This window comes from Ammodytes marinus, assembly GCF_949987685.1.
Source record: "Ammodytes marinus genome assembly, chromosome: 2".
Taxonomy (NCBI): Eukaryota; Metazoa; Chordata; class Actinopteri; order Uranoscopiformes; family Ammodytidae; genus Ammodytes; species Ammodytes marinus.
Window position 1 is genome coordinate 23,602,325 of NC_137231.1, and position 19,014 is coordinate 23,621,338.

A 19,014-nucleotide genomic window follows, 5' to 3' on the forward strand; every position below is an offset into this window, starting at 1 on the left:
CAGCTCTACAACTTTATTAAGTTAAACTTTAAAAGGTATTTGCTAAAAAAGCTTCAGTTCCCTTTGAGATCTACATTAATGGCAGAGTCTTCAAGCCCAAGCCTCCACACCAGATGTGTTAGCTCTCAAAGGTTTAGAGTAAATATTAAGTTGACTGATGAGTTTGATGGATGATTATTTCCAGGAATTTTCCAAATATATCAAGGCTCAGACCTGGCCTAGTCCGTAGAGCCCCTCAAGCAGGTATGTTTGCATTTGCAAACACATACACATACCTCGGCACAAGTAAACATCCACGCCCACAAACACTGAACACGGCCAAAGTCCAAGTGTTAAATATTTCCACTCAGAATCTCAAGGAAAAAAAACTGAGTTTAGGGAGACTGATGAAAACCATGCAAGCTCTACTTACTAACATACGGTGTGTGTGTGTGTGTGTGTGTGTGTGTGTGTGTGTGTGTGTGTGTGTGTGTGTGTGTGTGTGTTTCTGGTTGATCTCGTGACTAAGTTCTGGATCCGACTTGGATTCAAAGGTATGATGCTGAAAGAAGCTCCTGATTTATGGTTTGAAGATGATTCGCAGCTTCATATTCAGTTTAGTTTGGGCTTACAAAAGCTCCGAAAATTCTCAGAAGTTGAATCAAATTTGAAAAAGCTTTTATATATTTTGAAACACAATGGGTTGAAATAATGAGGTTTCAGGTGATATAAATAGATCCGTGTCTGAGTTCCTCACCTGTTGCTGATACATTCTTTTAGCTCTGTGGTCCAGGAGCTGACCTGCTGGTCGTTGTCCGTCTCAAATATCAGACTACCTTGAATAACCTGCAGAGATAAAAGATGCTTTACACATTCACCATCCACACTTTTAGAACTTTCCTCGATTTTACTTTCCACAACTGCTCTGAAAAACTTACTACTATGGCTGTAAAAACTTTGTAGTTTGCTTCTTTACTGTGAATAAAGGTTTCCAATATTGGAATAGTGTTTTACACAGTAAAAGTAAAAACAAGAACCATAACAGGTTTTTAAACCAATTTTGCAGCATAACCCACTTCTACGGTGTCTGTCCACATGTTCAGTAAAACAACACATCTAAGGGCCCTTTTTTCAGCACAGTAATGCAGCAAAGAGGCCGTAATGTTGGCGAAACGAAAGTTAACCCAGCATGTGGATGGACAGCAGAAAAGAGATTGGTGATGTGTATTCGAGAAGGTTTTGGTACGCTTTTGAAAACGTGGAATTCATAGTAACACAGTCCAAGATGCTGGTTGGGCGGTATCCAATTTTTAATACCTCCCAAAAATTATACCCAGGTATTAGGGCTGTGTCAAAAAATCGATATGGCGATATCAGTATCGATTTTTATAACTAAAAATAATTTTTTTTTAATGAATTTATTTTATGATTTCTGTTCCATGTATTTACTGACATTAATTCATAGTACTTGTTGTGCATGCATATGCACCTTATTTACATATGTTCAGTGACACAAAAGCACACTGATGTGTTTTTATGTTCAGTGTTTCCTGTCCAGTTAGTGCAAGAGTGAATTGCATTTGTCATTTTGATGTTATGGCAACTGCAGCAGTGTTTGATCATTTGCCAAAACCAAAAAATTATTGTTAAGGAAGTTGTGAATTAAATAGTTTTGACTACATTTGTCACAATTTTATTTTGTGCAATTATCAATATATTGTGCTGTTATGGTTGACAAGGCAACTTGTATATGGAATATCGCAATATATCATGATATACCAAGATATGCAATATATCGTGATATATCGTATCGTGACCAGTGTATCGCAATATGTATCGTATCGCAAAGTCATTGACGATACCCAGCCCTACCAGGTATACAATATTACATTCCGGTATAAGGCTTTTTATTGCTACATTTTACAAGATTATATGGAACTAATCACTTGGACCTTACCGCCACCAAATACACATTTTTACTGACATCACTTGAACACATCACAATCTATGTTCCAAACGAGGTAAAATAACGTATGTCATTTACTTGTAAGGTATTTTAAGCTTTAAGCTGTCACGTGAGGCGCGAGTGTGAGCGTGGTGGGTCTAGAAAAAAGCTTAGTGCTTTTTTGACAGGTAAATTGACAAATAAGACCTACATTATTAACAGGAGTTTTGTAATCACTTTTAAAGCATCTTCAAACACAAAATCGTTCAAAACTACAGGTGGTAGGAGTGTTTGATACGCCAGAGACAAAGCATGGCTGGGATATCCTTTAAGTATTAAACTTAACCATTAGCGCGGTGGGCAGTATGGAAAATCCAACTTAAGTCCTTTTTCATTTATTTTTTTAAAACCTCCCCTGATCAAAAAATAAATAAACACCTGAACTTACCTTTAGAACAAATGTGTTTAAGTTGTCAGGCATCTCCAGCCGGTTGCAACGACGGACTTCTTGGATATCTGAGCAGTTAGTTGTCAGCTTGGGACTGGAGGCCTGAAAAACACAATAGAGACACATAATGACGTTACTCTCATGTCAGGAGGACACACAAGATTCAAGATTCAAGATTCAAGATGGTTTATTTTGTCATTGTACCAAAACAACGATAATCTGTTTACAGTTATACCCCGCCAAGAGACATAGAGTGACAATAACTAAACATGGGAGACAGGAGGGGTACACTGAAGAGTCGTCTAGCGTGCGCTGCGCCCCTTAAAGTAGGAAGGATAAAGAGAACATCAGGGAAAGACAGGTTAAAAAAAATGCTACTCTCACACTCCGCTCCTTATAGGTGCGAAGTGTGCAAAGGGCCACACAAGCAGAGAGACCAAAGTAGAACTGAGACAAAGAAAGACAACGGGTGTCACAAGTGCTAAGCTTCATGAATATTCTCTAAAAACCTTTAAATGTCTTTATAATAATGTTCATTCAGAAGTCGTATATAAGTCATAAGATAATGATGAACTCATTATTTAAAAATGTAAATGTTGAGTGTGAAAATGTGTGTGTGTGAATCCCCACACTGCTGAAACCGAAGCCTCCATTGGTAAAGATAAAATACAGTAAATGGCAGGAAGAAGAGCATTATGGGAGCTCTCATGGCAGAGCTCCAGGGTCGACCCCACCAGGACAAACTGTATGGAGATTGTTAAATGAGATATAAGGGAGGCTTCTTGGTTGCACTTTAAACTGACAAACTCAGCATTAACACATGATATTGTGACTGCATGTCGACCAACAACAAAATCCATCCGTATCAGAGGTAAAGAGATAGTACTTCCTCTTGTTAAGGGAGGATGGTGTGTGCAGGAATACAGACGAATGCACTCAAAACTAAATCATACGTCACTAATAAACGTGATGCAGAGCCTTCAAGCTCCTGGACACACTCACAAGCACACACACACACACACAATTGATTCGGTCAGCCATGTATATACAGGCCTAAGGCATGTTGGGTCAGAGGTCACCACTGACATGAATTCTGGGTGACAGCTGAGAGAAACATGGTGAGACAAGAGAGTCAGAAACTCTTATTAAGAAAAGTGTGTTTGTCATTTGTAAGCTATGTATATAGACTGACTAGATGATGAATCCACTAATCGTTCAAAATGACAGTCAAAACTGTCTTTTTTCTATTAAAGTAAAAGAAAATCCTATACTTCAGCAGGTTCTAAAGAAAACAAACTTTTACACAATAATTTTTAAGCATAATATTTTTTACTTTATCACAATATAATTATATGGAGAGATGATAAATACTACTACTATTAATTCATTAACGAAGACAGCACACAGTGGAAGCTAACAAGCTATAGTTGGATCAACATCAAACCCCCATGGGACAAACATATGCAAGAGAGCAGAAGGGAAGAAAGGAAAAAAAGAGTAGCGTGTGAGAGCAGGAGCAGCAAAAGGAAACGGACGAGACAGTGAAAGACACGGCGTTGGGAGGGAGAGAGAGAGGAAGGGATGAAAAGCAGAAGAAAAAGACAGGAGGACGGATTCCAGGGCTTTGTGCACCGGATGAGTTTGAGTCTATGTGACACTATGCGAGCCTGAGGAATGCCCATGTTAATCCTACACACACACACGCACACACATCAAAAAAGGGAAGAATACCCCCCGCTCCCCCGACTAGCCCCCCCCCCGAATCACCTAATTTCCTCAGCCTTTCTCAAAAGGATTTTTGTTTCAACCACAGTGTTTAATATTATCAATAAAACAACACTGACGCACAGATGAGAGGGATGTGACTTGGCTTTCACAAACAGACCAGAAAGAATAAAGAAATCTTACAATTTGGTCACAGGGCTATCCGACCACAATATGATTCTGATCGTAAGAAAACTCGCTAAAAATAGATCAAATCTAGTAACCTACCCAAAGTTAGATCAGTTTAAAATCCCGAAAAATCAGTTACCTAGTCTGGAAAATGCAATTAAACAAATCAACTGGAATGAACAGCTTGCACATGAAAGTGTTGATGATAATTGTACTTCTTTTATGGTGAAACTTGAAACAACTATACACAGTTTTATGAGGAAAATGAAATGTAAACCAGGCAAAAGAAACCATCTACCTTGGATAAATGACACTATACGGTCACTAATGAAACAGAGGGATCATGCCCTTAAGGTGGCTCTCAAAAATAAACTGGCTCATGAAAGGCGGTTTTATACCACACTAAGAAACAAGGTTTTAAAAGAACTCAGGCAGGCAAAGGCAACATTTTTCATTAATGCTATTCGTGAAGCTAGGGGGAATACCAAAGAAATCTGGAAGAATTTAAAAAAATTAACAAGGAAATCAAATGCCATCAGTAAACCAATAGAACTAAACATAGGGGGAAATGTAACAAAGGATTCAAGTCAAGTGGCAGCAGCATTTAATTATTATTTTATAAACTCAACAACAACTCTGTCTCAGAAATGTTCTGGATCAAATCAATCTGTCACCCCTCTAGATGCAGATGCTCCCATTCTGAGTTTTAGAGGAGTTACCAACTCCAAAGTGAATATGATTATATCCTCTCTTAATGGATCAAGGGCAAAGGATGTATATGGGATGGACACAGTATTTATTAAAGCTCATAAGGAGGCACTCATCCCTTCCATCTCAAATATTGTAAATTGTTCCATAAATGAAGGAGTATTTCCCAGCTCCTGGAAGACTGCTATAATTACACCAGTATTCAAATCAGGGGATCACACTGTCATTAGCAACTACAGACCCATAAGCAGTCTTCCAGCCATATCAAAAATTGCAGAAAAATGGATTTCTGAACAGATCACAGTGCATTTAAATACAGGTTCCTTCCCATTACATCCTATGCAATTTGGGTTTAGAAAACATCATTCTACAGAAACAGCAAATTGTTTTCTTTTGGAAAATATTAGGGCTAAATTGGATAAGGGTGGAGTTGTGGGGGCTGTTTTTCTTGATTTAAAGCGGCAACGAGTAACTTTTAAATATCTTTTAAACAGCCTCATGTTTCCTCTAATAATCATAAATGACCTTTAACAGCAAACGAGACCATCAGTGCAAAGAAAGACGTTTTTAAATAGTTTTTATTACTGCATTTGATCTGGTCGTACACCCAGTCCGATTTTCGGTTCACGCGTGCATGCTCTATGTTCACATATCCGTATTGGTCACAGATTTCAGTGTGGCGCAGGGACGCGATTTGAGAAGCCTATCACTCCAGGTGAGGGAAGGGGAGCGGGAGCCTTGTTTGAGACAGTTGTTTGTCGTCATAATGACTGATAACGGAGCTGAACCATCAAAGAAAAAAAAGAGAATGCAATGAAGAAAAGCTAAAAGGGAGAGTGATAGTCGGGCGGGAGGGCGTTGCCAAGCAACGTATACACAATTTCACGCAGCGAACCTAGACTGCAGTGTTTACTCCTAAATGAATGAGCGGTAGCCTACTAAAACAAAGTTTACTTTGCCTCACCAGCATCATCAGATGACCATTATTCATCTGAAATAGTCATTATTTACAACATAAACACATTACCTCATCGTGATCCATACTAACTAACTGCCGTCTCTCGTTCATTCGCTTTGTGTGAGGACACGGGGACTCGTTCAGCTCCGTGAGAGGTGACAATGCATCAACTCATTGCAATCAGGTGTGTTTAGCACTTACTGGCATTAGTTGATGCTGTGTCACCCATAGACTCACGGAGCCGAAAAGAGTCCGGTGCCCTCACACTTTCAACACACGGACACGCACCATATTGCTTCCTGATTATTTGAATCTGCACTCCCTGCACGAGCTAGAAAACAGCTTCACGACAGCTGGCGTCGTAATAATACAACCGCTTTTGTTCAAAGGTGTCGCCAACGTGCCGACTTACTCGTAGTAGCTTTAAAGAAAGCGTTTGATTTAGTTAATCATGAGGTCTTAATTACGAAGTTATCAAAGTTTAATGTTTCACCTGATGTCATCAAATGGATAAAATCATACCTTACAGAGAGGAAACAATGTGTTCAAGTGGATCATAACATTTCACAAATAGCTGAAGTTTGTGTGGGTGTACCCCAAGGTTCCATTTTGGGTCCCTTGTTATTCAGTCTATTTATTAATGACCTACCTGAAGTCTGTCCACCTATTGTCACCTGTCAGATGTAGGCTGATGATTCAGTCATATATCTACATGCTAAAAACAAGAAGCAAGCTGCAGAAGAACTATCAGCTGCAATGGTCAATATTTCAAATTGGTTAGCAAACTCCTGTCTGCATCTAAATGTTGAAAAAACTGTATGTATGTTCCTTTCAAATTCTGCAAACAGCGATCCAGATCCAGATGTGACAGTAGAAGGGAGAAGACTCTCAGTGGTCTAAGAAATCAAGTACCTTGGAATAATGATAGATTCTAAGATCACTTTCAAAACACAAGTTAAAAAAGTCCTAAACAAAATCAAATTCAACTTATCAAATTTCAGACACATCAGGAATAATTTAACTACAGAGGCCTCAAGGTTGTACCTTCGTGCTATGATTTTCTCATATATTAATTACTGTCTTACCAGCTGGTCACAGGCAGGACGGACCACATTACGCTCAGTTGAAACACGTTTTAAACAGGCCTTGAAACGCTAGATAAAAAATCAAATTCATATCACCATTGTCAAATCTTGATAAAATATGATTTGTTAAACTGGGAAAACATGATTAAGTTGGCAGACATTCTACTTGTATATAAAATATTTCATGGTATGGCTCCCCCTCCGCTAAAGGAATTTGTTAAACAAAATATAAACTCTTCCACCAGAGCATCCACAAGAGGGGATTGTAAAATACCATATAGAAAAAGTTATTTTGGGCAGTCAGCCTTTTCCTATCGAGCAGCACATACTTGGAATACCATACCCACAGAACTAAGGAACATTACATCACTCAAATCCCTCTCAAAATCTATAAAAAACTGGTTACTGACAAATCAAATATGCATCCATAATCATCTGGGATAGTGTGTTTGTCTTTGTGTTTACTAGTGTCTGAGTTTTGTGCTCCTTGTCTGTATATCCTTGTTTGTGCTTGCTTATGTGTTTTGTCTGCATTCATGCCACTTGTATGCTCCTTGTCTGTGCTTTTTGTCTTTCTTTAAATACTTATGTGTTTTAATCATGCTATATGTTCATGCACTTTTATCTGTTTCTGTATGCTTCATGTTTTTCACACATCGCCAACCTGTTATGTGCTGGAGAAATCATTGTGTCGTTTTGTTTGTCTGTGCTGTGTCATTTTGTTTTTGTGCTCATGTGTTGTATTTTTGTTCTTTTAATGTTTCTTTTTTTCTTTCTACCTGCCAGGGACTACAGTTGAAAATTAGCCTGCATGGCTAAATCTGGCACATTTACATGTTGAACTTTGGTGCTCATGTCTATTAATGTGCGCTGTCCCTATTAAATGAATAAATCTAAATTAGGCCAGATCTGAGTCAGTGACAGAGGAACTAGTTTAAAGTCAACTTGCTGCTGCGGCTGAACTCTCGTTATTGGTGTTCCAGGAAATTCTTCGGAAACAGGTTAAAACTTTTAGGTTTTTCTCATAACTGGGCGACAAAGATGCAATCAGTGTATTTTCACAGGAAAGGTTGTACACTCACAGGAAAGACCTGAGGCACATATAGAAAAAAGGAACTGATATTGCACAAGGTAGGTACTTTAACATTTTGTTTTACTTACAACATTCAGTCACACTACAAAGGCTCCCAAATTATTTAAAAAATAAAACCAAATTAAGTCACAAACAACAGGTTATTGTGGAGGGTTATAGCATATTCTCATATATAAAACTATTTATTTTTAAGGGACGTTCTGGAGCTTTCGATTACATGAAATGGTCTTCATTTACAGAGTGTGTGTTTTTTTTTTAAATCAAGATCTTTTTATTGTTTTTTTGTATAGGAAAGTGAAACAGTTGTTAAGTAGTTACAGACAAGTAGTGTGAAAGAATAAATAAAAAACAACTTATGCCACTTAAATCAAGAATCTATAGAGTGTTTTTGAGTGGTTGTTGGTTTCCAAGAATCAAAAATTAACTTTGAACTTCAACTACTAAGCCACCAAAGCACTTTAAATAAAATATTAAACATTTGATAACTCCATGTAGATGGGCTAGTTTCCTTGGCTGAACAAAATATTGTGATAAGTTGATATCAAACTATGGAGCATCATTATTCATTTGGAGTTGTATTTCTGACAAACTGAATTCAAGTCTAATATTCGCGCGATTTTTGCTCGTTTGTTATGGTCTCCATCAAGTCCTAAATGAAACGTTTGTGCTTGTCTTTTTACTGTATCCGTCTGCTGTTTGGGGATCAACAGGTAGTGTACAGTGGTTTTAAAAGAATATCCTGGAAACTGCATCTGAAAATGGCACTAAGAGCAGTGATTCAAACAGTTAAGTTTGCCAGACGATTTAACCAATTGGCTGCAACTTGCTTCAGAATTATATGGTGCATTGTTATCATATCTGTAACACCACTGACTTTCGTAAACCAGTGTTCGATTTCCGCTGAGGGCGGGTCAAGTCCAGACCCTTAATGCTAACTGCCTGCCTTCAGTTGTAAGTCGATTTGGATAAAATGACATGTAATGTGAAAAATATCGATTATAGACACTGTTCATGTTTAAATGTGAATTTATTAAAAAAAAATCTGTTCTAAATCATTTTAATTTGTATTGTTACTAGTGGTGTTGTAGTACACACTCTTGAGAACACATTTAGCATTCTTATTTTGGAATCAACCGTACTTTAACTGTCTTGTCTTGGTCTCACCATCACCTTCATCAATACACATAATGTGCAACACCAGCTAATGAGATCTGATACTGTGTTTGTGTGCGTGCTCGTGTGTGTGTGTGTGTGTGTGTGTGTGTGTTGGTGAGCATACGGGCAGGGAGTGACTCATTGAGAGGAATTTATTGTGAGAATGTGAATGAGTTTCTGACTAAGAGCATCTTTGAGGAACCATATGTGTCTGTGGAGGGAGAAAAAAAGAAGAAAAAAAACACACAACAGATGTCTGACTGGTTGAGCAACATCATAACAGGTCTGAATTCTGTGAATCAACTTCATCAGGGGAGCAAGTTCAAGCTAGCAGCACATTTCCGATTACTGCAAACTATATTCTGCAATACTCCCTCAAGACAAAGACAAAGACAAAGACACACACACATGAACCAGTATGTCCATTTTCATCCTTTGTTTTCTGATCTGTATATAACTCTTTCAACAATATTTTCTTAACCCATTGATGACTATGTCAATCTAGAATGCATGTGAATGCCAGAGGGTTTTCTGAAAAAATAGTACGAATTGTCAAGTCTACCAAAACCTCAATATCTAAGCCTGTGTAGCACATAGAAACATGAAATAAAATACATTTAAAAGGTAAGGTTCACAGGTTTTATTTGAACATGCTCCGTTAGCGCTTACAAACCAACACATTTTTCAAAAAATCGTCAAAATTAGATGTGGGAGAAAAAAAAGAAAAATAATAAATAATATTAAATATTTCAAAATAATGTGCTAAATGAGGTTATAATCCTGCTTCCTTTTAGCATGGATAGTAGTGACTGAGTGTGCAGTGGAGGGATAAAGATAGACATACAGTCATATGAAAAAGTTTGGGAACCCCTCTCAGCCGGCATTATAATTGACTCTGCTTTTACAAAAAAAAGATAAAAGTGGTATGTCTTTAATTTACCAGGAACAGCTAAGTACTGGGATGTTTTCCAAACAAAGATTTTTTGAAAAGCAGTATTTGGTTGTATGAAATAAAATAAAATGTGAAAAACTGGCTGTGCAAAAATATAGGAACCCTTGTGGTTTTGTTGATTTTAATGCCTGTAACAGCATGTAAAACTGATGACTTTAAACACAAAGTTGGTTGGATTATGTTGTTAAGCCTTGAACCTCATAGAAATGTCTGTTTAATCATGAGAAAATGTATTTTAGGTGCCTAAATGCAAGTTGCACTTCTCTTTGACTCTCTGCTGAAGTGAGACAGAATGGGATCATCAAAACAGCTCCCAAAAGATCTGAAAAACAAAGATTGTTCATTGTCATGGTTTAGGGGAAGGCTGCAAGAAGCTTTCCCAAAGGTTTCAATTGTCAATTTCGACTGCAGGGAACGTTGTCAGGAAATGGAAGGACACAGGCATAGTGGCAGTTAAACCCAGGCATGGCAGACCAAGAAAAAAACAGGAGCGGCATAGGTGGAGGATTGTGAGAATGGTTGCACACAACCCACAGATCACCTCCAAAGACCTGCAAGAACATCTGGCTGCAGATTGTGTATCTGTACATCGTTCAACAATTCAGCGCAATTTGCACCAAAACATCTGCTTTTTATAAAGACCAAATAACTTATTTTTTGTCTCATCAGTCCAAAGCATTTTCTTCCAATATGAAGCTGGCTTGTCTAAATGAGCTTTTGCATACTCCATGCAACTGTATCTGTGGCGTGGGCGCAGAAAGGGCTTCCTTCTCATCACCCGGCCATACAGATGTTTTGGTGCAAATTGCACTGAATTGTAGAACCATGTACAGATACACAATCTGCAGCCAGATGTTCTTGCAGGTCTTTGGAGGTGATCTTTGGGTTGTGTGCAACCATTCTCACAATCCGCCGCATATGCCGCTCTTGTACTTTTCTTGGTCTGCTAGACCTGGGTTTAACTGCAACTGTGCCTGTGTCCTTCCATTCCCTGACAACGTTCCTTACAGTAGAAATTGACAATTGAATCCTTTGGGAAAGCTTCTTGTAGCCTTCCCCTAAACCATGACAATGAATAATCTTTGTTTTTAAGATTTGGGAGCTGTTTTGATGATCGCATTCTGTCTCACTTCTGCAGAGAGTCAAAGAGAAGTAGAACTTGCATTTAGGCACCTAAAATACCTTTTATCATGATTAAACAGACCTTTATATGAGGTTCAAGGCTTAACAACATAATCCAACCAATTTTGTGTTTAAAGTCCTCAGTTTTACATGCTGTTACATGCATTAAAATCAGCAAGACCACAAGGGTTCCCATATTTTTGCACAGCCAGTTTTTCACATTTTATTTAATTTCATAAAACTAAATACTGCTTTTCAAAAAATCTTTGTTTGGAAAACATCCCAGTACTTAGCTGTTCCTGGTAAATTAAAGACATACCACTTTTATCTTTTTTTGTGAAAGCAGAGTCAATTATAATGCCGGCTGAGAGGGGTTCCCAAACTTTTTCATATGACTGTATATAGGAAGGAGGAGATAGCTTTATTTTATAATTTAGTTCAGTTATCACTTAGCCTGGAAATCCAGACCCTGATATCTTTAACGATAGAGGGTCTGGCCACGATCAATAGTAATTTCCAACTCAAGGGGCGGCTCCTAGTCGTGCATTTCAAATGCCACTGCACGCAGTTGGATAGCACTACAACCAATCAGAGCGATGCACAAGGTGACGTAAGCCCCTTTCGTTTAGCGAACAGCTGTTAAACTGTTAAATTAAACGTTTGCCGTTGTCGGTCGGCAAAACAGAACATTCCACTTACTTGCTAATGAAAGATTTGAGTGCCGTCTTCCAAATCGTTAAGGGTGGAGGCCAAAGCAGTCTCAAACTCACACAACATATCCGCAGCCATCTTTGATGTTTACTATCACGGCTTCGACGTTGCATGCACGTCACTGTCGTCATCCGGTTACGTCCTCCCCAGAGTACCATATAAAGGGCTCTGGCGCGCCCATATTAGAAAGAACCAATTGAAACCATAGCCAGATTTCTGGTTTTCTTGATAAAGCTTCAACGGAGCGTGTCCAGACCAACACGCGCAGCAAATTTAATTTGCCAGCGCCTAGTGGCAGGTCTGGGAATGCCAGGCTAGTTATCACTGGCACCATAAATCCGACTTCCCAGTACAACTGGAACGCAGACTGACTCCCGCTGTCGGGAGCCGATCAGCTGGTCCAAACGGCTGTATACCACGGAGATGAAAACAAAACTGAAACTTAACTATCGCCTAGCTGGGCTGAATTTGAGTTGGAGCAGCAAAATATAGCCTAAATTCATAAATATTGTTAATAAATAGATGCAATGTGTTGAGTGATTTTCTTCAGTAGCCTATAGTAGACCTAGATTCTGCGCTCCGAACGCCACTAGCTGTTCTGTAATACACTATCGCCGACACAGCCGGCGTATTTTTATTATTATTATATATATATATTTTTTTTTTTTATTGAAGTGATTTTCGGCAAACCACATAACTTTTGGGTGGTCACGTGGTCTTAAAAAATAAACAAAATCTACCTCATGTGTATTTGAACCAATGACATTGCATTCTATGCTGCGCACGCCATGAAAATTAGATAAAGTAACAATGCTGCGCTGCGCAGCATCAGGCAGGAGATAAAATGTGGCATCGCACAGCAGCCGTCATCAATGGGTTAAACACCATCACCGAAAAATGTGGGAAAAACTGTGTGTGTATCAAAAGCTGGGGCCGGAGGCGTGACTTAATAGAGAAACAAAAACGAGGCTGCTTAAGAGGCACAAAACAACCGGAAATAGGACAAATCAACAAAAAGAGACGCAATATAACCACAGAGTGACAAAACGTCCACAGAGACGCAACATAACCGCAATTGAGCAGAACATTACTATAAAGATGAGCAAGCCACCCATAAAGAGATGCCACACAACACATAAAGCAATTTTAAAAAACAGGGAAAAAAACAACAAAGACACTAAAATGTTACACAAAACAAGAAGTAAAATGTACCATAAAGAGCCGCAAAATGACTATGAAAAGACAGAAAACGACCACAAAGAGACAAAATGTTTTGAGTATGTCAGGGGTTCTTTTCACATGTTTGTGTCTAGGGGCCCTTTCTGTTTGGAGTTACAGATAGCAGCTATTTATTGGTATTTTATTTCATAATAAAACACCTAAAGTTGTTCAGTTGGCATTCACTTATTGCACTGAATAAATAATGGAATAAATAATGTAAACTCGATAATTGCCAAGAACCCAGGACAGGTTTTTGGAGGGTTAGACAGCACTGGAGACTTTCTCCTTCACTGTAAAGAGTAGTGACTGCCAAAAACAAAAACTGATGTAACACAGTCATAGAGAGTGATCAGCATGACTGAGTCTGTAAATATACAGAAAACTCCTTAGGGAAGATTTCCATTGATGTCCTACATTTCTTACAGCTTTATTGTTTAAATATTAATGTAGTCCAGACACCATTTTAACATTTAATGTCTCCTTCAGGGGAAGCAAAGCAAGGACATCATGTCCAAACGCTGACCTTGGTACATTATTGATGAATTAAAGCTGTGAGTGAAACTTTAAGATGGATTTGCCACTCCTGAGAAAGAGAGACGGGAGTTTTATCATTCAGAAACACAAACCGTATCAGCAGCAGAAGCAGAACAGGATAATTCCCATTATTTAACAATGTGATCTGATGTACGTCAAGTAAAAGTCCAAAATACCGCCCTGTGTTTTACAGCTCGTTTCATGACAACTATGGTCAGTTAACATGTAATTATTATTTCCGTTTTCACCTACCACAGTAACTACATGTTGACCTAGTTCCAACACGACATACAAACAATGGCAAAATCCCCTTTGATTTCCCCTTTGAATAACTTTGAGGTTGGAAATCCTCTTTATTTCACAATGTCTGACAGTATCATATTTTTTCCTAATCAGATTGTTCAAGCTCTTCATTGAACCATAAAAAAAACATTCAAATGCAACATTTTAAATGGTTGCCTCATTTAAAGTAAAGTAAATATCAAGACAAAATATTAATCTGAGTTAGCATCTTACATGCTGCCTTTTTTTTGTTTTAAATTACTTTATTTGAACATGTTTGAGTGTTTGACTATCTGAAGAAATTTGAAGACATCTCCCAAAAGATCATATCCATTTGAAATATTAAACTGATGGTGATCAATCTGAGTAATGCTATGACCCTGTATTGTCACTTCAGTTTTCACTCCTGGTCCTTCTCACATTGACTCAACTTTCACTACTATGTTTCAACTTCAAACACAAACACACACAGAGAGGACTGATATTATGACTACGAGACACAGATATGCAATACGACCTAAATATAGAAATGTGAATCGCCTCTTTCAAATGGTATTATCACTTGAACATATTTTCTGTCATTCCTGACATTTTAGTTTACTACCATGTACTATCACATTTTTAATGGCGGATGTGTACATACATATTCCATGTGTATTATGTTGTGCATACAAAATGTTACAAGACATGTAATCTCTTCTGTCGGATTTAATATTACATTGATTTTGATAGTGTGTGTTTTTTTTAATAGTTTGATGAAATGGTAATATATATTATAGAACTACTGTTATATTTTAAACACATTTACCCAAAATTGTTATCGTTCCAAAATTTGGGATCTGTAGTACAATTTAAAATACAAGTGTTGTGGGTTGAACAACATTCGATCTCCAATGTAAATATTTTCTGCATTTGTCCATTTTATAAATCACTATAAACTGAAGATCTTTAGATTTTTTTAAATCACAATATTTTAACAACTTATGGAACAAATCAATTAATGAATAAGTTACACTTATGATAATGAAAATAAGATTACTATAAAGTAATTTTTTTTTTTTTTTTTTTAAGATTTTTTTTTTGGGCATTTTTATGCTTTATTGATAGTGTAGAGACAGAGTTGAAATGGGGCAGAGAGGGGAGTGACATGCAGAGAACGACCGCAGGCTGGAATCGAACCTGGGTCCGCTGCTGGCCGAGGCCCATGGGGGGGACGCCCAACCAACTGAGCTAAGGGTGCCCCCATCAAGTAATTTTCCAATCAAAGCTCTATCTAAGATATTGAAAATATTTTGTAAAAAGTGCAGACTAAATGACATTAAACCCCCTCTGTGATATTGATTCACTAACTTTTGTTCTCAACGTAAGATGAATGAGCATCATCTAGGTCAAATAAACTAACAAAATAAAAGACCAAACAACTTTCTTCCCACAGGCTTTACTGTACACACGAGACACGCTGAAGCAGAGAATAAACAGTTGATGAAAGTCGCTCGGCAACAATCGAGACAAGGCAGCAACAGATGCAAACAGCGACCTCTCACCCACACAGTCACAAACACATCAAGAGTTGGAGCGCGCACACCCACACACAAGGGGTGACACACAGGATGTTTGGAGTCTTAAAAACTAGCTTCCCAGGGTCCGTCTTGCAAGGCCGTCGCCACGGTAACTGACCGACACACTCAACATTCCACTACTCCTCCGAGGGTCGGAGTAGCCAACCCACTGTCCGGGGTGCAGTCATGTACACACACACAAAGACATTTTAAAAAGACTCACAGCACCTCCCATCAGGGCCTCATCAGGCAGGGGAGACCTTGACCAACACCATCTGTCCGTGCTTCCCCTGCTTTCAGGCTGCTGATATTCCATATTTCTCATATTGTCAACAAATCCCCATGAAAAGACCCAAATCAACAGTAAAAAAGCCAAACGGATACTTTTAACTAAATATTGTTTGTTTCGTCATATTCTGCAGTTCCGTAGCGCTCCATTGTTGTACAAAAACTATTAAGCACATCTATTAGTAGAGTTTCAATCAATTGAGAACACATTTCCAATCAATATCTAGAAAATCTTCAAAAGTAAAATTTTAATTAAAGAACATTTCCATCCACTATGGTTATGAGAATATTTACGAGCATGGAAAGGAACGGGGGAAAGATGGAAAAAGAAGGGTTCGGTGGTTGTGACCTGACGATACATTGACGGAAATAAAAAAAAATATTAAAAAACACACACAAAAAAAGATCACATAAACCTGTGGGAGAGGTTCCAAGACTTGTCTTTTGAAATTGGACAGATTTATTAAATAGTGCTGACCGGAAAATAAACAAAAAATGTAAGGTTTTTTGAAAGTATTGCATGATTTCACATACGTTTTTCGAGATTTCACCAAAGTACATGGGTGTGTAATACCAATACCTCCATAGAAGTGGAAAATATGATGAAGATTGGGCATTCATGTTGTTTAATGAATGAATTTGACGCTGGCTACAGCATCCTCATCGCTCCACACAGATATAGTTTTGTCTCTTCATTGACAAATAAGTCCCATGCTTTGTACTATAGGTCATGCGGGTTTGCATTGCACTACATTGCATTTTGCTTTAATTGACACACCAACTTTTCCAACTAAGCAAATATCAACTAACCTTATATCAGCATTTAAAGCGCACAGAGCTGAACAATTAGTTGATGGACACGCTCCATCCCATAAACACCATCCTCCTGCTGCTGCTTCAGACCAGATCCAAAGCAGATAATTCCCTCGTCAGTTTAATGTTTGATTCCAATTTGAGTAATATTCGGTAAAAATAAAAATTTTATAGGAAGGAATATTTTTTTTTTATATTTAGACCTTCAGTAGGCCTGGCAGGCTAACCTAGAGCTTCTGTGCACACATCTTTGGTATAATTCTAAAGAAAAAAATGTTTTTCTTTTAACAATAGCTATAGCTACAACTAACAGAATCTGTGTGATCTGTAGCAGCTGGCACTCACTGTCTCCACCACCTGTTGCTTTTGTCACATAGATAAACACTCAAGAGGTCTTCGTTCATACTTGGTGTGACACACAAATAGATTCTGTGATCCCTCCCTGCCTTCCTCCATGATAGGTTTTATTTCCGTATGCAGCAGTTAATAAGATCTAAAGCCAAGGTTAGGCAGTAAAACAAAAATCAGACTTACAACGTGGAGCTGTAAAGATTGCTCAATGTTTAAAAAAAAAAGTGGACCAAATCATCATGCACGGAAATCCGTCTAGAGTAACAAGAACGTCAACGATAATTCTGCATTAAAATTTTGTATGAATCGTTCAGTTTGTCTCCGAAAAGTTTGGGCTAGATCAGAGTTCTTGAGCAGAATTTCACTCCAAAAAGTGATCACCTAAAACAAAGTTAAAGGCCCCACTCAGGGATATTTTACATATTTTCTCTGGCCTTCATTTTCAAGTTATTGTTGGCTCAAGGTTACATCCATGGAGCACAGCTGTGATCACAAAATACCTCAATAAAAATGCATGAAAATAGGCAACACCCATGAAACATTAATTTCATTTGTTGCTTGGCCAGTATTTTCAAAATAAATTTTGTGACTCTTTCATAAAAATGTTGAATTTAGGTTTTTTGTGGTTTACTTAAAGGTCACATATTATGCTAAATGCACTTTTTAAATGTGTTCTAACTAGGGCTGTCAAATTAACGCGTTCATTTCGATTAATTAATCACAGAAAAATTAACGCGATTAAAAAAATTAACGCAGATTAATCGCACTTCTATAATGCCCTTTGACCCGGTGCAAAAGTGGTGTGCAGCTCGGTGAGCTGCACCTGTAGCTTACAGCCCGCACGGGTGAAAGGGAGAGAGAAGCAGAGGAAAGGGTGGGGCCGAGGGCTCTATGGAAAATAAGCATGAAGGTAGGAAGACATCTTACTTTATTCTCCGCAGTGTCTGGGCGTGTTCGCAGTCACGCAGTGTCTCTCTAGTATCGCGAGAGCACGGCAGAGACGGTGGGAGAGCCCCATGCCATGGACATATAAAGAAAGCCCGGCAGAGAGGTGGGAGGGGCCAGCCAGATCGCACAAATATAGGTCATCCTGAGACCAGAGGACAATCAGGGTATAGAGGCTTGCTACAATAAATTATCTGAACGGGTTTTTCAGCAAACATCTAAAAAAATAAGTATTAGGGACTACTTAGACCATATAAAATTGACAGCAAAGTGCATAATATGTGAGCTTTAATACTTTTAACTATGCATGGAGTGTTTTACTTTCAGATCAGGTCTTTCACAATCAAATAAAATATTTTAAAAATAACAAGCCTCCACTGATGCGTAGATAGGTGGAATACGTGCAGCCTTGAGATAACTAATACTGATCACATTCACAGTCAGCTCTATCTGTGGCATCGTGGAGGATGTGGGAACACACACACACACACACACACACACACACACACACACACACACACACACACACACACACACACACACACACACACACACACACACACACACACACACACACACACACACACACACACACACACACACACACACACACACACACACACACACACACACACAACTCTGATAGAGATGAGCGTGTTCTAGGAAACCTGTCAGAGACGTAACCTTCAGTAATGAATAAATGTGTCAGTTCATTGAGCTGCCCTCCTTGCACACTTCTCAGAAATACTGATATATGAGCCAAACGTGCAGAAGACGGCACACTCAAGATTCACAGAACTGAATGCAGTTCCTTGTAAATTAAGAAGCTTTACCTTTGCAAATGTAAAAAGAACAATAAGCAAGCCTTAAAGAGCAGAAAAAAGAGAAGGGAGAATGCTAGTTTGCTTAAGACAACAGTTAGTTTATTTCCGCAGTTGACTAGAACTAAGTTGTGAACTCTTTTTTTTAAAG

At 38.3% G+C, this 19,014-nt stretch overlaps 1 protein-coding gene across 3 annotated transcripts in view; it reads right to left on the reverse strand.

The window, feature by feature from the left end:
- Positions 1 to 19,014, reverse strand: part of sh2b3 (SH2B adaptor protein 3) — a 63,644-nt gene that overhangs the window by 10,239 nt on the left and 34,391 nt on the right. For all 3 annotated transcript variants that reach the window (XM_080044689.1, XM_080044690.1, XM_080044691.1), the window contains exons 3-4: positions 2,373 to 2,474; positions 737 to 825 (exon numbers count right to left, since the gene is read on the reverse strand). In XM_080044689.1, the coding sequence (XP_079900815.1) occupies positions 737 to 825; positions 2,373 to 2,474 (191 nt within the window). The remainder of the gene's footprint in view (positions 1 to 736; positions 826 to 2,372; positions 2,475 to 19,014) is intronic.